At 45.0% G+C, this 16885-nt stretch overlaps 2 protein-coding genes across 9 annotated transcripts; both read right to left on the bottom strand.

The window, feature by feature from the left end:
• Positions 1 to 162: 162 nt before the first annotated feature.
• LOC141785770 (abl interactor 2-like) lies at positions 163 to 12221 on the bottom strand. 8 transcript variants are annotated; one of them, XM_074664238.1, is made up of 12 exons: positions 12038 to 12220; positions 9521 to 9688; positions 9256 to 9432; positions 8779 to 8796; positions 8033 to 8139; positions 6691 to 6837; positions 5263 to 5387; positions 4828 to 5028; positions 3898 to 4062; positions 3350 to 3436; positions 2613 to 2798; positions 163 to 2514 (listed from the first exon to the last, which is right to left on the bottom strand). In XM_074664238.1, exons 1-12 carry the CDS (start codon positions 12152 to 12154, stop codon positions 2339 to 2341), a joined length of 1674 nt encoding a protein of 557 aa, XP_074520339.1. In that variant the 5' UTR covers positions 12155 to 12220; the 3' UTR covers positions 163 to 2338. The 8 variants fall into 8 exon arrangements, with proteins under 8 accessions (XP_074520339.1, XP_074520340.1, XP_074520341.1 ...); XM_074664239.1 differs by lacking the exon at positions 8779 to 8796 and having other exon boundaries at positions 12038 to 12221; XM_074664240.1 differs by lacking the exon at positions 3350 to 3436 and having other exon boundaries at positions 12038 to 12221.
• Positions 12222 to 12750: 529 nt separating this feature from the next.
• Positions 12751 to 16867, bottom strand: cyp20a1 (cytochrome P450, family 20, subfamily A, polypeptide 1). Its single transcript, XM_074664636.1, has 13 exons — positions 16658 to 16867; positions 16308 to 16357; positions 16062 to 16228; positions 15817 to 15962; positions 15573 to 15740; positions 15401 to 15479; positions 14758 to 14870; positions 14601 to 14655; positions 14395 to 14515; positions 14136 to 14247; positions 13802 to 13866; positions 13623 to 13712; positions 12751 to 13392 (listed from the first exon to the last, which is right to left on the bottom strand). The coding sequence occupies exons 1-13, from the start codon at positions 16727 to 16729 to the stop codon at positions 13242 to 13244; spliced, it is 1389 nt and encodes a 462-aa protein (XP_074520737.1). The 5' UTR covers positions 16730 to 16867; the 3' UTR covers positions 12751 to 13241.
• Between the last annotated feature and the right edge of the window lie 18 nt (positions 16868 to 16885).

A 16885-nucleotide genomic window follows, 5' to 3' on the forward strand; every position in this document is an offset into this window, starting at 1 on the left:
CAGTTTTAAAGGACACACCTTACATGTCAAATAATCTGAAAAAGCCCCAAATAGAAAAACAAAAACAAAACTCTGGTATTTCAATCGCCCACATCTCCCAAAAACCCACAGCCTCCCCTCAGACCACATCACAAACACAAGAACCAAGCATCACTGCACTGATAAATCTCATAATTTTATTGTCTTTGTTCTCATGATTTTACAAATATGATACTTCTGCAATTCAACTTTAACTGTGCAACACAATGGCATTATGGACTGTTAAACTTGACATCCCGGAGGACGTCTGTGACTCCAGGGAGCTGTGAATCCTGCAGACAGAGGGCTTCAGGTTGTTATCTTTTATAAAGTGTCATCTTATGAGTGTTATGAACAAGCTTCAGTCTGGAGTGGGACATTTATCGCCTCGAGGAGATTTCTGTGTCCGCAGGATTCACTAGCAGCTTAAACATGGGGTTTTTCACCACGGACGTAACGGCGGCTACGGTCAGAGGGGGGAGGAAGCTGGGTCCCTCCCCTCCCTCCTTCCCCTCGGGTCAGAGCGCGGCTCCTCAGACATGGGCTTGAGTTACAGTCTCTTTGGATGAGGCTGGTGGGTCCTGGTCAGAGCTGCAGGGCTGCTTGTCTTTTAAGGATGGGTGATCTGGCCACGTAAGGTTTTTTGGGACACCAGTACAGATAAGAACAATGGCATGCAAGACTCACATACAGACCCACTTGTTATTATTCTTTTTTTTTTTAATAGAAAATAAAAACTCTGACATAAGTACAAGCACTGAGCCCTCGCAAACAACCAACAGCCAAGCGTATCAGAAACTTTACGGAGGACAAACGACGCCTAATCCGACAGCGTTGAGAAGTATCGGGGGCTTGCGACGGTTAAAACCATTTCAACACAACAGCTGGCTTCTTTTTCATATTCAATAAGTCCTGTTGAGGACATAATACATCTCACATTTATATTATTTCTTCTTCTACACCTTTTTACTACAAATGTATGTGCTTTGATTTAAAATAACTCTGGGATTAACTTGGAAAGGAAAAGTTTTTGTCTTCATGAAACTTCACCACACTCCGGCCGATTTATTGCAAATGAAGTGAGAACCTCTGAACAGCAACACGCACTTCAATATGGCACAAGCGTCTTAGAAATGACCTAAATGCGTCGTTGTGGTCGTTATGGGTGAATATCAAAAACCAAACCACATCATATCTAAAAATATTAAGACATTAATCATCAGTAGAGCAGAAAAGAATATTTTTTCCTCTTCCAAACATGCCGCTCTGCAAGCAAAAATTCGGACCCGTGGGTGAAACATCAGAAATAAAAATCGTCTCATATGCATACGAACACTGCAAATGTTTAGCACTGGAGCTGATACACTTCATGAGAGGAGCTGCAGACTTCAAAATCCAGGTTATTGTGCAACTGAGGAACTCGCTTCCTCTTTTATCTGAGGGCTGGATGACGATTCCTTCTCTGGAAAAATGCACGCAAGACTAAATTTGCTCCTTTGGTGCAAAATTTAACTTAAATTTCCAAAAAAAAAGATGCAAAACTTGTGTCAAAGCACTCTTTCCACTCTACTTTCCCCCCTCTTCGTGTATCACCTTTAAGACATTTGATGTGCTTTTTTAATCGAAGTGAAAGTCAGCTTTGGCACGCTCCCTGCTGAGGTACCTACCAAATGTTTTCTCAAGTACGGAAACTACTGTTTGTCCCTCCACCGAGGATATTGTTGCATTATACTGTATATATATATCAAGAGAGGAGTTAATTCTCTATAATGTCTCTGGAGTGTTTAGGAGAAAGTCTGTACATCGAAGGCATTCTCCTCCAGCCCTTTCTCAGAAGCTGCGACGCGGAAATCCCGACTCAGCAGCCCAAACTTCGATCTCACCATTTCTTCCACTACAAAAACCTAAATAAATATACCTTAAAATAGGGCAAATTGGTTAAACAAAAGAAAAAATGAAGCAAAAAATCAATGTAGTGACCTCTCAATGTAACACAAAACTCTGAAAACATAATAAATCCACCACCGTCCGGTCCGGTCAGTCAAATAAGGAGTCAAAGAAAGAAATATTACAGGGAAGGATATATCTAGAGTAGTGGTTGTTTTACAATGGCGCCTATGTCGACTGAGTGACCGGGCTTCAGTTTGTCATGTTGCAACTTCTTCATAAACTTCGTCCTCCCCTTCCTCTCTTTTCTTTTCTTTACTCGCCCGGAGGTGATCATGCTCTGTCTGATCAAAGTCTTTGACCTTTAACCCTTGGCTCCCCTCCCTCCCCCTTTTTCCCTTCCCCATCCAACAGCTCTGATGTGCGGGACTGCTCAGTCGGCATAGTGCATGATGGACTCGACATAGTTGCCAGGGAAGAGACCCGTGGTCCCGTTCATCACACCCTCATACCAGCCGTCGTCGTTCTTCTTGATCACGTAGATGATGGCGCCCTCCTGGAAGGAAAGCTCGTCCTCCTTATCCCGGCTGTAGTCGTAGATCGCCACCACTGGAGGAAAGAGAGGAGGGAGAGTGAGTGAGTTTCTCTGTTGATGCTTAAAAAATACACAAGTTTCTAAAACCGTCTGAACAGACAACAAGGCTGACCTTTCTCCAGGTAGTTGCGTGGAGCCCAAGGCGGGTCCTCCTCTGCATACGGGTCACTATACTCCACCACTGCCGACTCCTCTTCATCTTCATCGTCCTCATAGTCCTCTGGTGGTGGAGGAGGAGGTGTGGGCTCTTCAAACACCGGCTCCTCTGCAGGAGGAGGTGGGGGCGGCACGTCTGAGACTGAAAGTAGTTTTTTAAGCAGGTGGGAAGACAAGGAAGACCACTTAGAGACAGAAAGACCAGCACAATAAAAACTGGTTTTGATTTGGGACGGACTGGAGACCTCATGCATCAGATAAAGGAGCACAGACAGTCCATGCTGGGGGACTAAAAAAGACAACAGGAAACAACGTGCATTTCACAAACATGAAGACATAACTTGAGTGTTTCCAGAAGAAAGAACAAACATGCTCACAAACAATACGCCACTATTCAAACCATGCTTTAAAAGTTTATCACATCATGACCGATCAACCGCCAACACTCGCTGCCAAAAGTCCCACAAGTTTTCTTTGACTTTCCAGTCTTTCCAAACTGATTTCTTTATTGCACCTCTGTCAAAGTTTCTCTTATTATTTTGAGCTGAGATCGCTGATTTTGAAGCTGATGCTGGAGGTTGATCACTCAGTCATTCAGGTATAAAAACAAAGAGGACGGGTCACTGAAGCTGACCAGGAGAGGACTTCATATCGGTCATGCAGGGGGAGATGAGGGGGCTAAAAGCCACTTACTAGTCTCCTGAACTCGGGCCACAAAGCCCATCAGAGGCAGCTGAGGGGTGATCTGCATGGAGGGGGGAGGGGGCGCGAGCGGGCCGGCTATCACCACAGAGTATCAAAACACACAGAGGAAGGAGGAGGACAGACATAAAAACAGTCGAGACGTGAGATAATCAGGTTTAGAAAGAACGAGACAGAAGTCGCAGAGTGTGAACGATGATTTAAGCAAAAGGCAGAGCTGAGATGTTTGATTAAAGATTCAGGAGGAAATCTACTCATGGCATTGCTTTCTTTTCTGTTCAGGTGGACTAAACAGCCGACAAAATATATCCAAGAAGTCTCCTCTAAGTTTGTTATCGTTCATTATATCAACTGATGAGGACAAATGTTTGCTAATAAAAGGAAAGGCAGAAGGAGCTGCTGAAGAGGTGAATCTGATTAGGACAGAACACAAAGAAGCAGATATGGGTCTGACGCTTCCTGAGAAGCTGGATTTACTTTGTGATAAGTTTCATTTAGCAGAAACATGAGGAGAAAAGTGTTGCTGATCAAGGCTGTACCTTGGTTTTGGGCAAAGTGTGGCCCCCCGTTGAGCTGGCTCTGGTTGTGGGCCATGTTGGGCTGACTGGTGACGGAAGAGGGTCTGCGGTACGGCAGAGAGCCTCCCACCTGCTGGTTCTGGGGCGGCTGCGCAGGTCGATTCATGCTGTAAAACTGAGCTGCACCTGTAGGGAGAGAACAGCAGGGGGCAGCAGAGAGCTGTTTAGCAGAGGAAAGGTTTGTTTTCATCACTTTAAACAAAAGGTCACAGATAATTATCTGCACAATCACTTTCCAGACTTATAACTCTTTAAGAAGAGTCATGTTTTTCATCAGTGTCAATATTTTGCCAACAGGTTTCATCTTGAACCCTGAACAGCAGCGTGCACATGAACTGATAATCACAACACGCAGCCACACTCTCACACAATAAACAGAAAATTCTTATGCAGAATTCACTGAGCAAGCATTTCACCACACCGCTCATGCATAAAACATCAGAGCAACAACAACATCATCGTCATCAACACAGACACAGGCAGCTGATGAAAGCTGTGAGGGATGAAGAGCGGGGCGTCCATCAGCAGTGGCAGAAAACCTGCACACCGGCCAGACGGTGGAGAGTTTGGGTCATTCAGACAGTTTTTGTTAACTATTCATTATCAATTAGTATCAGATTGCTTTGATTTTAAATTCTAAGATGCAAATTTTCACCTGCCATGTTTTTCTTGGGTTGGACACTCATTATGACTAGACATGACATGATACGTCAGATTTAGAGAACTCTCAGCAGGGAGAGGTCAGACACTGAACATCCAGGGTGATGAGGCGCTGGTGGATGAACGTTTCGGGGTCTCTCAGGCAGGACGATGAATGTCAGGGGGGGCGGGATGGAGGCAGGAGGTGTGCATACGGGAGTGGATGAGCTTCTCCCACCAGGTTACACTCACCTTGTGCAGGGTTGTTGTAAGTAGCAGGGCCTGTGCCAGGGGGGGCTGCGGAGGCAGGGAGCTGGGGAGGGGGAGGGGGAACAGGCGGGATCTCTACTGGGGGGTTTGGGACCTGTGGGGGGCCGTCTAGGGCAGAAGTGGGGGGTCCAGGGGTGGTGGCGGTGTTTGGGGGAGGTTTAGTGGGATTGGAGGGGATGGTGGCTGAACCGAGGGATAAAAACCAGAAGAAGAAGAAGAAAGGAGAAGTGAAGGAGTCAAGACAAGTTCAGAGAGTGAGAAGGAAGGAAAGGAGTCAAGGATTCAGGGTTCATACATGTTCTCATTTCAAAACTTCACACAAGAACCTGCAGAAACTCTGGATGCTAAACGAACATTAGTGACGTTAGTTCCACGCACATGGAGAGCGAACACTCATCCATAGGAAGCAGGTGTTACCTGGGAAGGCAGTGGGCGGGGCTGGGGTTGGCACGGCGATAGGCACGCCCACACTGCCGCTGCCGCTGTTCTCTCGGCTGCTGCTGCGACTGCTGCTGGGGTGGCTGCCTCCGCTGCTGCCACTGCTGCGGTGAGTATTTCAGCAAACACGTCAGACACGAACTCTCACACACACTCTGTCACACTCAAACTTCAAGTCAAGTTTGCTCTGACATGAATAAATGATGGAGGACAAATATATCTCTGAATAAATAATAAAATAGTCTGAAACATGTTTTATCATTTAATAGTTCCAGGAACTTTGGAGCCACAGGGAATCAACTCAAGAAGAACCATTAATTTATGCTTGGGTTTGGACACTTTAGAGTTCCTGGGCCTCTTGAAAAGTTCCTGGAAATACATGACTCATTAAGCTCCTTTATTTTGAAGGTAAAAACTGAACAAACACGTCATCTTTATTATCTGCCAGAAACAGTGTCTGGTGTGCACTCATCCCAGAATAACGCAGCTCAGGTGAGCTGTTTCTGCCTTCTCTCATCTCACATTATTACTGTGGCACCCTCAAGAGCATTGATGTGTTAGCGTGAGCTGTTATGCCTTTGAAATGGCCATGTCACAGTGATAAAAAGAAGCAGCTGGAAGCCTCACCAAGGACACACGACACAGGAAGACAAAGACAAAGATATGAGACGCTGTAAAAGCTGGAAGCGTAAAGACACATGGGGCGGGCTGTTTCTGTACCACAGAGGAGAGCGCATGGCTGACAGATGAAGAAAATGAGCTGTGGATGGAGCAGCGCACATAAAGACTCGTGCTGAGAGGAGAGTCAGGGGAAAGTAATCTCGTCTATTTCCGGAGCAGAGATATTAAAGACATTTGGTCAACAGATGGGGCGCAATGTCAAAAATGTTCATGTTGTTTTTCCCAGAAGCTCATGCTTTAAGTCTCGGGGCTGAAAGGGGATCTGTAAATATTTCTGTTTGGGATGAAAGAGTCTCGTCTTGGGAGACAAGCTGACATTGGGATGACAGGACTGTGGGGGCGACGCTGCCTATCTAATGACTATTACCATAGGAACCTGAGTCTAGCCGTGCTAAATACAGCTCTGGATTTCCACCTCGTCCTCGTTTCTTTGCCCTTTTCTGAGCAGACAGGAGAGGAAACTGGAGAAGGTCTTGAAAAAAAACTGGGGCATTTCCTCAGAGCAGCACAAAATGTTAGTCTTGATAAAAAATGTGACTTTAAAATCCTAAAAAAAAGGAGTACACTTAAATACAATCTAAAGAAGAAGAAGAAGAAAGGGAGAGGTATGTTGAGAGGCTGGCTTGCTTTTTTAGTGTAGAAAAGGAGAAGAAGAAGGAGGCAAGGGAAGAAGTGGGCGTGTTTAACAAGTGTACAGAGGCATGCTGGGTATTGGGAGGGGGGTACCTGTACGTGCGGTTCCTCTGATTTACGGATGCAGTGCGTGCAGGGCTCTGCTGGGGTTGCGCCATGTTGCGCGTCGGGCTTGAGACGTAGTCGTTAGGGACAACGGGTGGACGCACCGGCTCAAGCGTCCGATAGGGGGAGTGGCGCCTGCGAGAGGGTCAGGAGTCGAGGGGGTAGAAGGAAGGGGCATCCACAGAGAAGTGTAGGGGGAAAGGGGGAGGAGGAGGAGGAGAGCAAGAAACAAACAAGTGCAAACTTAAAAAAACGGGGTGTGACAGGTGGTGAACATCGGGTCGGTCGGTGAAACCTCAGAAAAACGTTGAGGTTTAAAGATCAGGTCCTGGAAAGATCTGCTGCTATGCAAATTTCCCAGCTGACACAGTGGGGTGACCCAGCTCTGAGCACTGTTGCTATGGTTGCTATGGAGGATATGGGGCAGCCAAGAGTGGGCGGGCTGTGTCACAAAACATAAAACTGGAAGTAAATAAAACCAAGAACAAAAAAGAGGAATGGCAGAAGAGAAACACTCAAACTAAAACACAAGTAAAGATGGCCGCCTGTAGCCTCAGGCTGCGGCAGGAGGTGCATCATGGAGGGTTGGAGCTGTGGTTGATCAGCATGCTTCTTGAAGGGACAGAGACACAAACACACACACACACACCCTTTGAAGGTCAATATGAAGGGACGGACATGCTCAATCACTCACAAAGTCAACACACAGACAACTCTGACATAACCACACACACACACACACACACACACACACACACATCTTCCTACAGGAGCACTTTAACGCCCAGGATCCCATAGGTGACAAGAACACAACATGTATGAGCTGCACTATCAGAGTCCCTGCAGGGTAAGAGATACCTTCAGCCGTCAGACACAAGGAACAGGAAACATCAACAACATCTCCAGCTTTGAGGCACAAAACGAGGAATAAAAAACTGGGATTATGACATTTTTTGTGTTGTAGGCACCAAATTTTCAGCATGCAGTTAAATGAGAAAACCCTTGCAGAGAAAGTCAGGGTGGAGCTAATTGGGCTGAGAAAGAGAAACTCTGGACCCTGCCCCGACACCACAGAACCCAAATCAAAGTGTACCACTGTGACGAGATGTTGCACTGACTGTATCTGAAACCACCCTGAGGACACTAATTAAACCAGGAGGTGAAGGGTTGATGATGAAACTGGGAGCAACTGGATCCTCCTGATGGGCGCCGGTTACTTAAGAGGCTGCACAAAAACACAGCGACGCGCTGAACCCTCTTTGACGGACACAACTCTGCACCCATCACCTCCACCTGAACGCCCGTCGACGGGCCACACAGCGCTACATACCCAAGGGTCCCTTTCCCCGACATGGGCGGGCTGGGGGGCTTCTGTGTGGGGGGGTTGGTGTGAGGGAGTCCGCCTCCTCCTCCAGCCTTCATGTTCTGAGCGCTGGCCTGACGGGGAGACAATCAGAGAGGAAATGTGACCTTTTGTTCAGAAAAGTAGAAAATAAGAAAAGAAAAACTGAAACTTTTAGCCTGTCCTAAAAAGGAAATGTTTGACATTTTGAAGCTCAAATTTATTCCCTTTCTTTCTGTGTTTGATGAGAACTTTGATGCTCCTTTTATTTCTGTCTGTCAAAAAGATATTACAGCCAGGACTCAGTTAGCTCAGCTTAGTTGAAAGGATAAAAACGCAGGGAACCGCTATCCTGGCTCAGTCAAAAGATGCCAAAATCCTCTGAAGCTCACTGATTACTACTTCATATCTTGTTTGTTTAATCCCCCCAAAAAGAGGAGAAGCAGATTAAACAAATGAGATTTAAGGTGGTAATTTGTGCGGCTTTGCTACTTCTGTTTCCCTCTTGTTTCCAATCTTTCTGCTTAGATAAGCTTACCGTCTCCCACTTCAAATTGAGCAGGAAGCGGTTTCAATCTACTCATCCCACTTTGGAGCAAAATTGCAAAATAAGTGCAATTCCCAAAGTGTCAAACTAATCCTCGAATAGAAAACAAACTGATAAACTGAACTGAAAAACAAGAAATTCAGCTCTCACAGCACAACAACCCACTCAAAACCAACCAAAGTCTTACCTTAAACCTTTGCAACCACTATGGTTGGTTACACAGACAAAATTAGGCAAGCAGGAATAGAGAGGAAGAAGAAAAGAAGAAGAAATCAGAGAATTAGTGTGTGAAGGAGGAGAGGAAAACAGTGATTCATGCATGTTGTCCATAAAGCCAAGCTGGTTAGATCGGAGCAACAATGACTCTCTGTGAACTCTGAGGATTTCTTTCCTTACGAGGTAGAAGTCTGTGATTTTATTAGCTGGAAAACAAGCTTGTCTGTGTTCAAAAAGTCAGGATGAAACCAGCTTTTCAAGAAGCATTGTGTTTTATTTTAACATTAAATGAAATTACGATAGTGCAGACACCTGTTAGCATTAGCCAAGCTGTGTTTCACTCTAAGTATTGTTACTAAAAAGCTTTCTGTTTCTACTAACAGACACAATTTAACCGTAACATTCAGTCAAAGTGACAAAAGTGGTGATGCTACGAGCAGAACTTCACCTTGACTCCATGGCCCATGTCGTCCAGCGCGCTGTAGTCGATGGGTTTGCGGATGTAGCGCACTGGCCTCTCTGGATTGGCCGGGGCGATGATCTTGTGTGTACGGGACGTGTTCTTGTTGGTGGTGAGGATGCCAATCTCCCGCCGAGCCACCTTCTCTTTGTGGATGTCCACCGTCTGACGACAAAAGGTGGAGAACATCTTTTATTGCAGGTGCATGTTTGTTTTATCTTTACAAACCTGTGAGGACAGCCGTTTGTCCAACCTGTGAGATGTGGTTGATGGAGGACTCCATGCGGCGGAGCTGCGACGCCTGGATGTCGAGCATCTGCAGGACATTGTTGGCCAGCGTGTTGATCAGGTAAGCTACGCTGGCCAGAGACTGGGTGGTGTAGTTCTTGGTCTCCTCCAGAGCCCTCTGCTTGTCCGGAGACTGAGGAAGAGGAGAGGGCAGAGGAAGCAGGCTTACATGATGCTCTTGCACATTTACTCTGTAAGCTTTAGTTAATAGAGCTGCAGCTTGTGTGAAATAAGTCCTTAGAGGCAGATAGTCAGACCAGGGAGGGTTCAGTGTGGGCACATCAACGGGAGCATCAAAGGGCAGACAGATCAGCTAATGTGACTGCTGGGAAACTCTGTTCCTTACTCATACGGCTGGAAGCACAGCGTGCAATCCTGAAATATCCCTATCATTTTATTGTTTAAATAAAAAAAGGTATGTAAAATGCAGAAACTGGAGCTTCAATTTAGTTTTTTTCAAATTTGCAGGCAGCTACATGTCACTAGTGAAGTGTTGGGAAAGACCGTTAAAACCTGGGGCTCCTGATGGATTTATTCATAGATTTATTGAATGTTTGACAGCCTGTCCTGCTGCTCCTCTGACCTTTGGTGCTCTAAAATAGAGTGAAGACAGTTATAAAAGCAACTGTATAAAGCAGCAGATTAAAGCCACAAAGAGAGGGTCCCCTCTAGTTCAGACAGCGTCTATTCTCTTTCATGTGAAACACAGAGCACTTGTGATGCACGCTGCATTTCTGGAGAAATCCAGAGCTACCAAATCCCTTAAATCATCACAGAGGCACAGTCCGCAAACAAACAGCATCATTTGACTGAGCAGGGAGGGTGCAGCAGTGCTGGAGCATGAGGACAAACAGGTTATGTGGCAAAAGTCTGGAGTGGAGCTGTAGCTGCTTCCTGCAGGGCACTAAGACACATTTTCTTTTTTTTTCTTTAGATGAAGGATGCATGGACCAATCACATCAGTTATAGAGAAATCCTAAATGTCTTTTGGTGGCTAAGGTGAGGGCATACCTTGAAATTTAAGGGCAATTTATTTGCTTTTATATCAGACCTTTCAAATCAAATACCTCTCCTCTCCTGGTCACAGCAGCTTTTGTGATTCAAAGCCAACAAGTTCAACTTGTGTCCACTCCTTCATGACTAATGCAACACGTGTCAGACGTGGCAGACTGGATGTAAATTAGCACTGAGAGTGAGAGGTAAGGTATCCCTATAAATTTCCCTTATACAAATATTTCTGTCCAGCTGATCTGAAAGTGGGAATGCCCACTGACAGCAGCTGGGAAAATCTTGCAGCGTGAAGAGAAAACATGGCAGCACGCCAGACGAGGAAGCTGCCAACTTCCAAGGGGCCGCCGCCTTCACGGGGCAACCTGTCAGACCTGATCAGCCTTGTTCTTCAAGGATGTCAAATTTCAGCATCACGCACTAGTCAACATTGTGGTCCTTCTGATACAACCAGCAGGTTTTAACGTAATCATTAGTGTCATTAATATTTAACTAAGTCTAATCCTCAATACAGACACTATGCACAGTGGAAAGTGAATTTATTGACAGTAAAAGAAGATTTATAACAGTCCTGGGTCCTGAATTTGAACCCCTGTGTGAACACACCTGTAAGATGTAAGGAATTAAATGTTTAAGTGACCAAAGATGCTAAAAAAAGGGAGAAATAAACTCCAACAACAAATCCAAAGGTGTGAATGGGACTGTCTGCACACATTAACAACACACTCCACATTAATCTTCATAGGAAACGGTGACTCACAGACGCAACACGACAAGTCATAGTAGCCTGAGGAAGAATTTATGAATGAAGATAAGAGAGAGTCTGATGCAGGATTCAACAGGAGCATTTCAGCAGGTTAAAGCAATAATGCTTGGTCTTATATGCACCTTAGGGAGTGTTTCGGTGCAACATCATAAATCAGCTGGGGAAACTGTCACGGCGGTTTATCATCTGTCAACCACAGCTCATTACAGATTAATCTGTCTCGATATCCCGTCATACACCTCCAGTCGGTGCATGATCAGCTGGCTGCTGTACCGGGCAGTGATAGATCCCTCCAGGGAGCAGGGGAAATTGATTTTCACGGTCCCTGTTTGCTTATTTGCTCCAAGGAAGGGGTGATGCCGAGCAGCTTGCTATCAGGCTAGCATGCTAACGCATTGGCACACTGAGGATGTACTAGTCACACACATTGTTGTGAGTGAAGAAATATAAATCACACAATCAGATGATAGCTGTTATTCAAAATGAAGCAGGAAATGTGAAATCAATGTGTTACATGTCAAATAAACTGCGATGACAGCGGGTTGTTTTCGCGCTAGCTGAGGGAAGCTAAGCGGCTAGTCAACGGCTGCATCGCATCAGCAGCGTTAGCAGCAGCTAGCCTGCTAGCATCAGCTCGCCCCTACGCCAGTGATGCCCATCAAATCTAAGAGCTGCGCCGTCTCCCCTCGGAAAGATCTGACAGCCTACCTGGACATAGTTGCTTTCGCAGTACTCCGCGACTCTTTCCAAATTAGTGAAACTGTCAAGTAGTGCGCTTCGTCCTGCTGGAATCTCCTCTTCCAGAAGCATTTGTAACTCCGCCATTTTCACATCTTTATCAGAGCAATGTGTGTGTGTATGTGGGAGGGCTCACTGGCGCCCCTGTAGGTTGTGTAAGGCACTGCAGGGCTCTCCCACCAGCAGAAGGAGAGCTGGGCTTCCCAAGATTAATAACGCTTAAAACAGAAATGCATCCACTCTCACTCTCTCAATCCAGGTTATGATGTTTGCAAAATATCCCCTCTGAGCCTCTAAATGAAGGTTTGTCCCTGTGACAGTTTCCTCATAAAGATGTTCATCCTTATGAACATCATGTACAAAATACGTGCAATAAAAATGTGACTACATTCATCTCCTTTCTCCATTGTGGGATTCCTCTTTTATCACTTACTCCTCAAAGGCTCGGTCACAGAGCAGCAGGCCTGGATCTGGGAGGAAATAGAAAATTGCCTAAGGGCTCTTCAGCAGCACAGATATTAGCCAAGTAACAGCCTCCGAGAGGCTGAAAACAGATTTATAACAAAATGCTGCAACCCAAGAAATCAACGCTACTTAAGGAGCCTGCCCGTGAGACATGTATTCATAAAAAATACCCATACAATCAAAAGAATAACACAAACACGCAACAAAAATCTGTTTCATGTTTAATAGTTATTAAGATGCAGTTGTGTCTAAAAGGAGAACGACGTTCTGAATGCTATGTGGGTTGTAAGAATACACAATACCACATGTGAAACAGAATTTTGACTTCAGGCAGTTGTTCTTGGCAGCGAAATTTGTTTTTTACTCCTCTACTTTGTAGAATATTAAAACACAGAGTCTACCTCCTTCAACAAGTGAAAATCTGTGGACAGACAGCAATTGTAGTCAAGTGTAAGGCCTCGGATATCTGTACAGTTAAAAGCACCAGAGAGACAAAGACTGGTGGTGAAATCTGAAGGTAAAAAAATGCTATGCAGAAAAAAATCAACGATGCTGATTTTGGGAATGATGTGAATAATCTACCATCATCTTAAAAAAGACAGTTATTGTGAAGGATTGGTTTGAAAAGTAATGTTTTCTGGCTTCAACATTCAAAAATACTTTGCTGGTAATTATTGTTAATCAAAATGCAGGAGGACTCATTTAAAGATTAGCTCTTTCTGCTGACAGTGACCCAGGTTTCATCTTTAGGTGTGGACACCAGCTCCGATCTGACCTCCATGACCTGTCCCTTTTGCTGGTGGACCTTCAGCTGCCGCACCAACGTGCTGAGCAGGACTGTAGCCACTGTGTATGCAAACCTGTCAGAGAGAGTAATGATGATTCATAATAAACACAAATTCAAAGTATGAAGGGTCTGTCCAGTTATTTTTCCTGACAAAGAGCCCTCAAAATCATAAAAGCTTCTTTCTGCAGCTAAATGGCAGCACCGAGGGTCCAGAAGAGGAATATTTTCCTCCATTATCATTAGCTCAGTCATTGCTCTGAGGAACAGTTAAAAACAGGCTGGAGAGTTATAAAGCTAATTTACCTGAGCTCTGGGCACGTCTGGTTCCCTGAAAACCCGAGCAGACAGAAGCTCTTCCTGGCTGCTTCCTCCTCAAATCTGTCGGGGTCAAACCTGCAGGGTGTCACAGAACCAGAACTTGAACTTTCGATGCCCAGACTGCACAAATATAAGAATTAAAAAGGTGTGTGTGACATGCAAACCTGTATGGAGTGCTCCAGGTTTCAGAGTCTTGCAGAACAACTCCCAGAGCATAGATAACCAAAGTCTGAAACATGGCAAAAGACAACTTAAGCATCTTTAGTAAGTATTTATATTTAGACATTCTCTTGAACCATCTTCTTATTCTTCATTATGTTGCATGTAAAGCATCATGAATGACGTCTTTCTTTCCTTATCTTTAACTGTTTTCAAATCTGATGTTTTTCTTGTCGACCCCAGGGGTGATAAGTGTTGATAAGAAAAAAAAAACAAGGACCAGAAAATAGGAATATCTGTGTAGGGATAAAAATAGAGAGGAAGCAGGAAAGCAGATACCTCTTTGGGGATGACGTGTTGATCGACTTTGCCCTCCACTTCCTGAAGCCGAGCCGCAACAGGGGTCAGCTTGGCTGTCCTCACCGTCTCATTCAGGACCTCCTGGCAGTATCTTTTCAAGGACGGAAATACAATAAGACTGAGGTTATTGAACATATTGAACAGGCTTAGATTATATTTTCTCTTTGAATTCTTCTTCGTGGACTGGAGTCAGGTGTCTGGCCTGCATTTTTAGTAAACCCTGGTCTCTGGATCCTACCTGAGCTGAGGGATTTTGTCCAAGGAAATTGGATCAGAGCCCAAAACCTCCTCCATCTCCTTGTAGAGCTTTTCCTGGACTTCTTCTGAGGTGGACAGAAAGTGGAGTGCCCAGATGCACACTGGGGATTGATAATAAAATCCCATTTATTTTCTTGTTGCAGGACACTTTAGTTGTTACTAACTAAGCTAATCAGTTACACTTACAGTTTGCTGTGATTGCACATCCAGCCAGAGTGAAAACCATACAGTCCTCCATGATCTGAATCAAACAAATAAAGAGGTTAAAGCACTTTATCAGACCCACAAAGAGCAGCAACAGTCCTTGAGATGGAGCAGAATGTTTGACTTCATTAGTATTCACCTGCCGTTCAGTGAGGCTGGACTGAAGCAGAGCATCCACAAACACCGTCTGCTTCCTCTGGGCTTTCCTCTCCCTCGCCACTGACAGAAGCACAGACTCCATCTCCGACAGAGCTGAACACCCGGAAGGAAGTTACACATAAAGACGCTTCAACATAAATATCAGCCTTATACTGGGGGTTAATAGGACTTTATTTTAAGAGACCATCTAGCTGTCCAAACCTTTAAATGGAATTAAAAATACAACCCCAGGAACAGGAGTCTTCAGCAGATAAATCTCCTCTTAAACTGCTGCTGCTGACTGGTTAAAGCGATGGTTATACACACTCTGTATCGACTCTCAGACTCTATTTCCAGCTTCTTGTCACACACAGATCAAGTCTGAGCCTCTGCAAACTTTCCCTCCTGTTTCTCTACAGCTGAGCAGTCTTAGAGTCTCTGACATGTCAACAAAGAGCAGGTGTGAGGAGGATTATCCAACCAAAACAAAGACGCAGACAAAGACAGGACTTTCTTTTCTTCAAAAGGTAACAGCAGTTATTTTTTTTTGGGGGGGGTCTGAGCTTATGCTAGAGTTGAACCCTTTTTTAAAATAATGATCCCATTACTCAAATTATAACATGAGCTGTCAAAACTTCACTCACCCTTCTCATAGTGTCCTTTTCTAGTGGAGCTTTTCTCCAGCGAGCCGTCCATGTAGCCTCTCCCGATTTCTGACCAGATCTGACAGAACATTGTGATTTAGAAAGAAAGAGAAATTAAATTAACAGACCACAGACCAAGAAGTAAAAAGGAGACAAACACTGAAAACCTCACCGCGTCATGGTTCTTGCGAAAGGAAATGACCTCAGCATTGTCTCTGAAGCTCTCTCCCAGAGCCAGCTGGGTAACTGTCTTCATGGCGAGACCCAGGAGGTGGGCGCACAGAGGGATGTGCTGATCCTCTGGGAATGACTTCCACTTTCCCACCAGCTCTTCTGCCATCTAGATAACAGACAACAAGGTAAGACAGGAAGACAGGATGCAGTAATAATTACTCGATTTTATCGGTGATACCAACCTTGAGCACCAGAGGGAAGTTGTTCTTTAATGAATTGTTGATGGCATTTTCGTACGACTTCTTCCTCAATATATTCTCTGTGGCTCCACCTCCCGTTCCAGACTGGTAACCTAGAAGAGACTTCAGCATCGTCTCAAAGGAGTCAGCTGAGAAAGAGAAGGATTTGTTTATAACTTTAGAGATGTACTGAGGAAGGTCTTCTGTGAAGCTCTGGGAAATCATGTGTGTGAAGCTGCTGCACTCACTGGTGTGGTTTGGGTTGATGTGTTGCCGTAGCTGTTGCACAGACCCCAGGCTGACCACGGGCCGACCACCAAACCAGAAGGACGCCACAGGTCCAAACTCCTGATGTAGACTAACGAGGAACTCATGCAGACTGCCTCTGCTCACAATGTCCTGCAGGTTCCCATCCCTGAGAGAAGACAGACATTAAGGGCCATGAGAGAGGAGCTTGATTTATCATCATGTTGTTTATAAGTTTTCTGACTTACTTCTCATCTGTGGGGTTGAGACCTGGGATGCCAGAGGCTGTTCTGGATGACTGGAAACACGATTAAAAATCAAGTTATCTTGGTTTACACAGCTCTGTTTTGTTGACAGGCTGTTTACTAATGCAGCATTACAGACAGACTTTAAATCAGTGTCTCATTCTGCTTTAAACCTAATGTCAAATGATTAAGAAGTGTTGTATCGACTTTGCTCTGGCTCATTTAAGATCTTTCTTGACAGGCCATGTGTTTTCTTCTGCTAACCCAGAATGACACATGATTTAAACGGATGTTTGCCCAACTAGCATTAAGCTAATATGGACACAGCTAACTTCAAACTTGCAGAAACTTACCGGGTACAAGTAGAGAACAGCGCCCACCAGAATGATGACAAATGTTACGGCGAAGATGGCAAAATCCAGCATGACTTCTCGCTTGAAATAGCACACCTGTGCTACTTTACAGTCATAGATATCTGGAGATTTCCACTGAGCTGATAACAGCCACCGTTACCACGTCAACAGATCGCGGATCTGTGCTCGACTACATAGCCTGGATGGCGGGAAGACCAAAGTGACAGA

This window comes from Halichoeres trimaculatus, unplaced genomic scaffold (genome assembly GCF_033239565.1).
Source record: "Halichoeres trimaculatus isolate MK-OKI-2021-1 unplaced genomic scaffold, fHalTri1.1 fHalTri1_scaffold_24, whole genome shotgun sequence".
Lineage (NCBI taxonomy): Eukaryota > Metazoa > Chordata > Actinopteri > Labriformes > Labridae > Halichoeres > Halichoeres trimaculatus.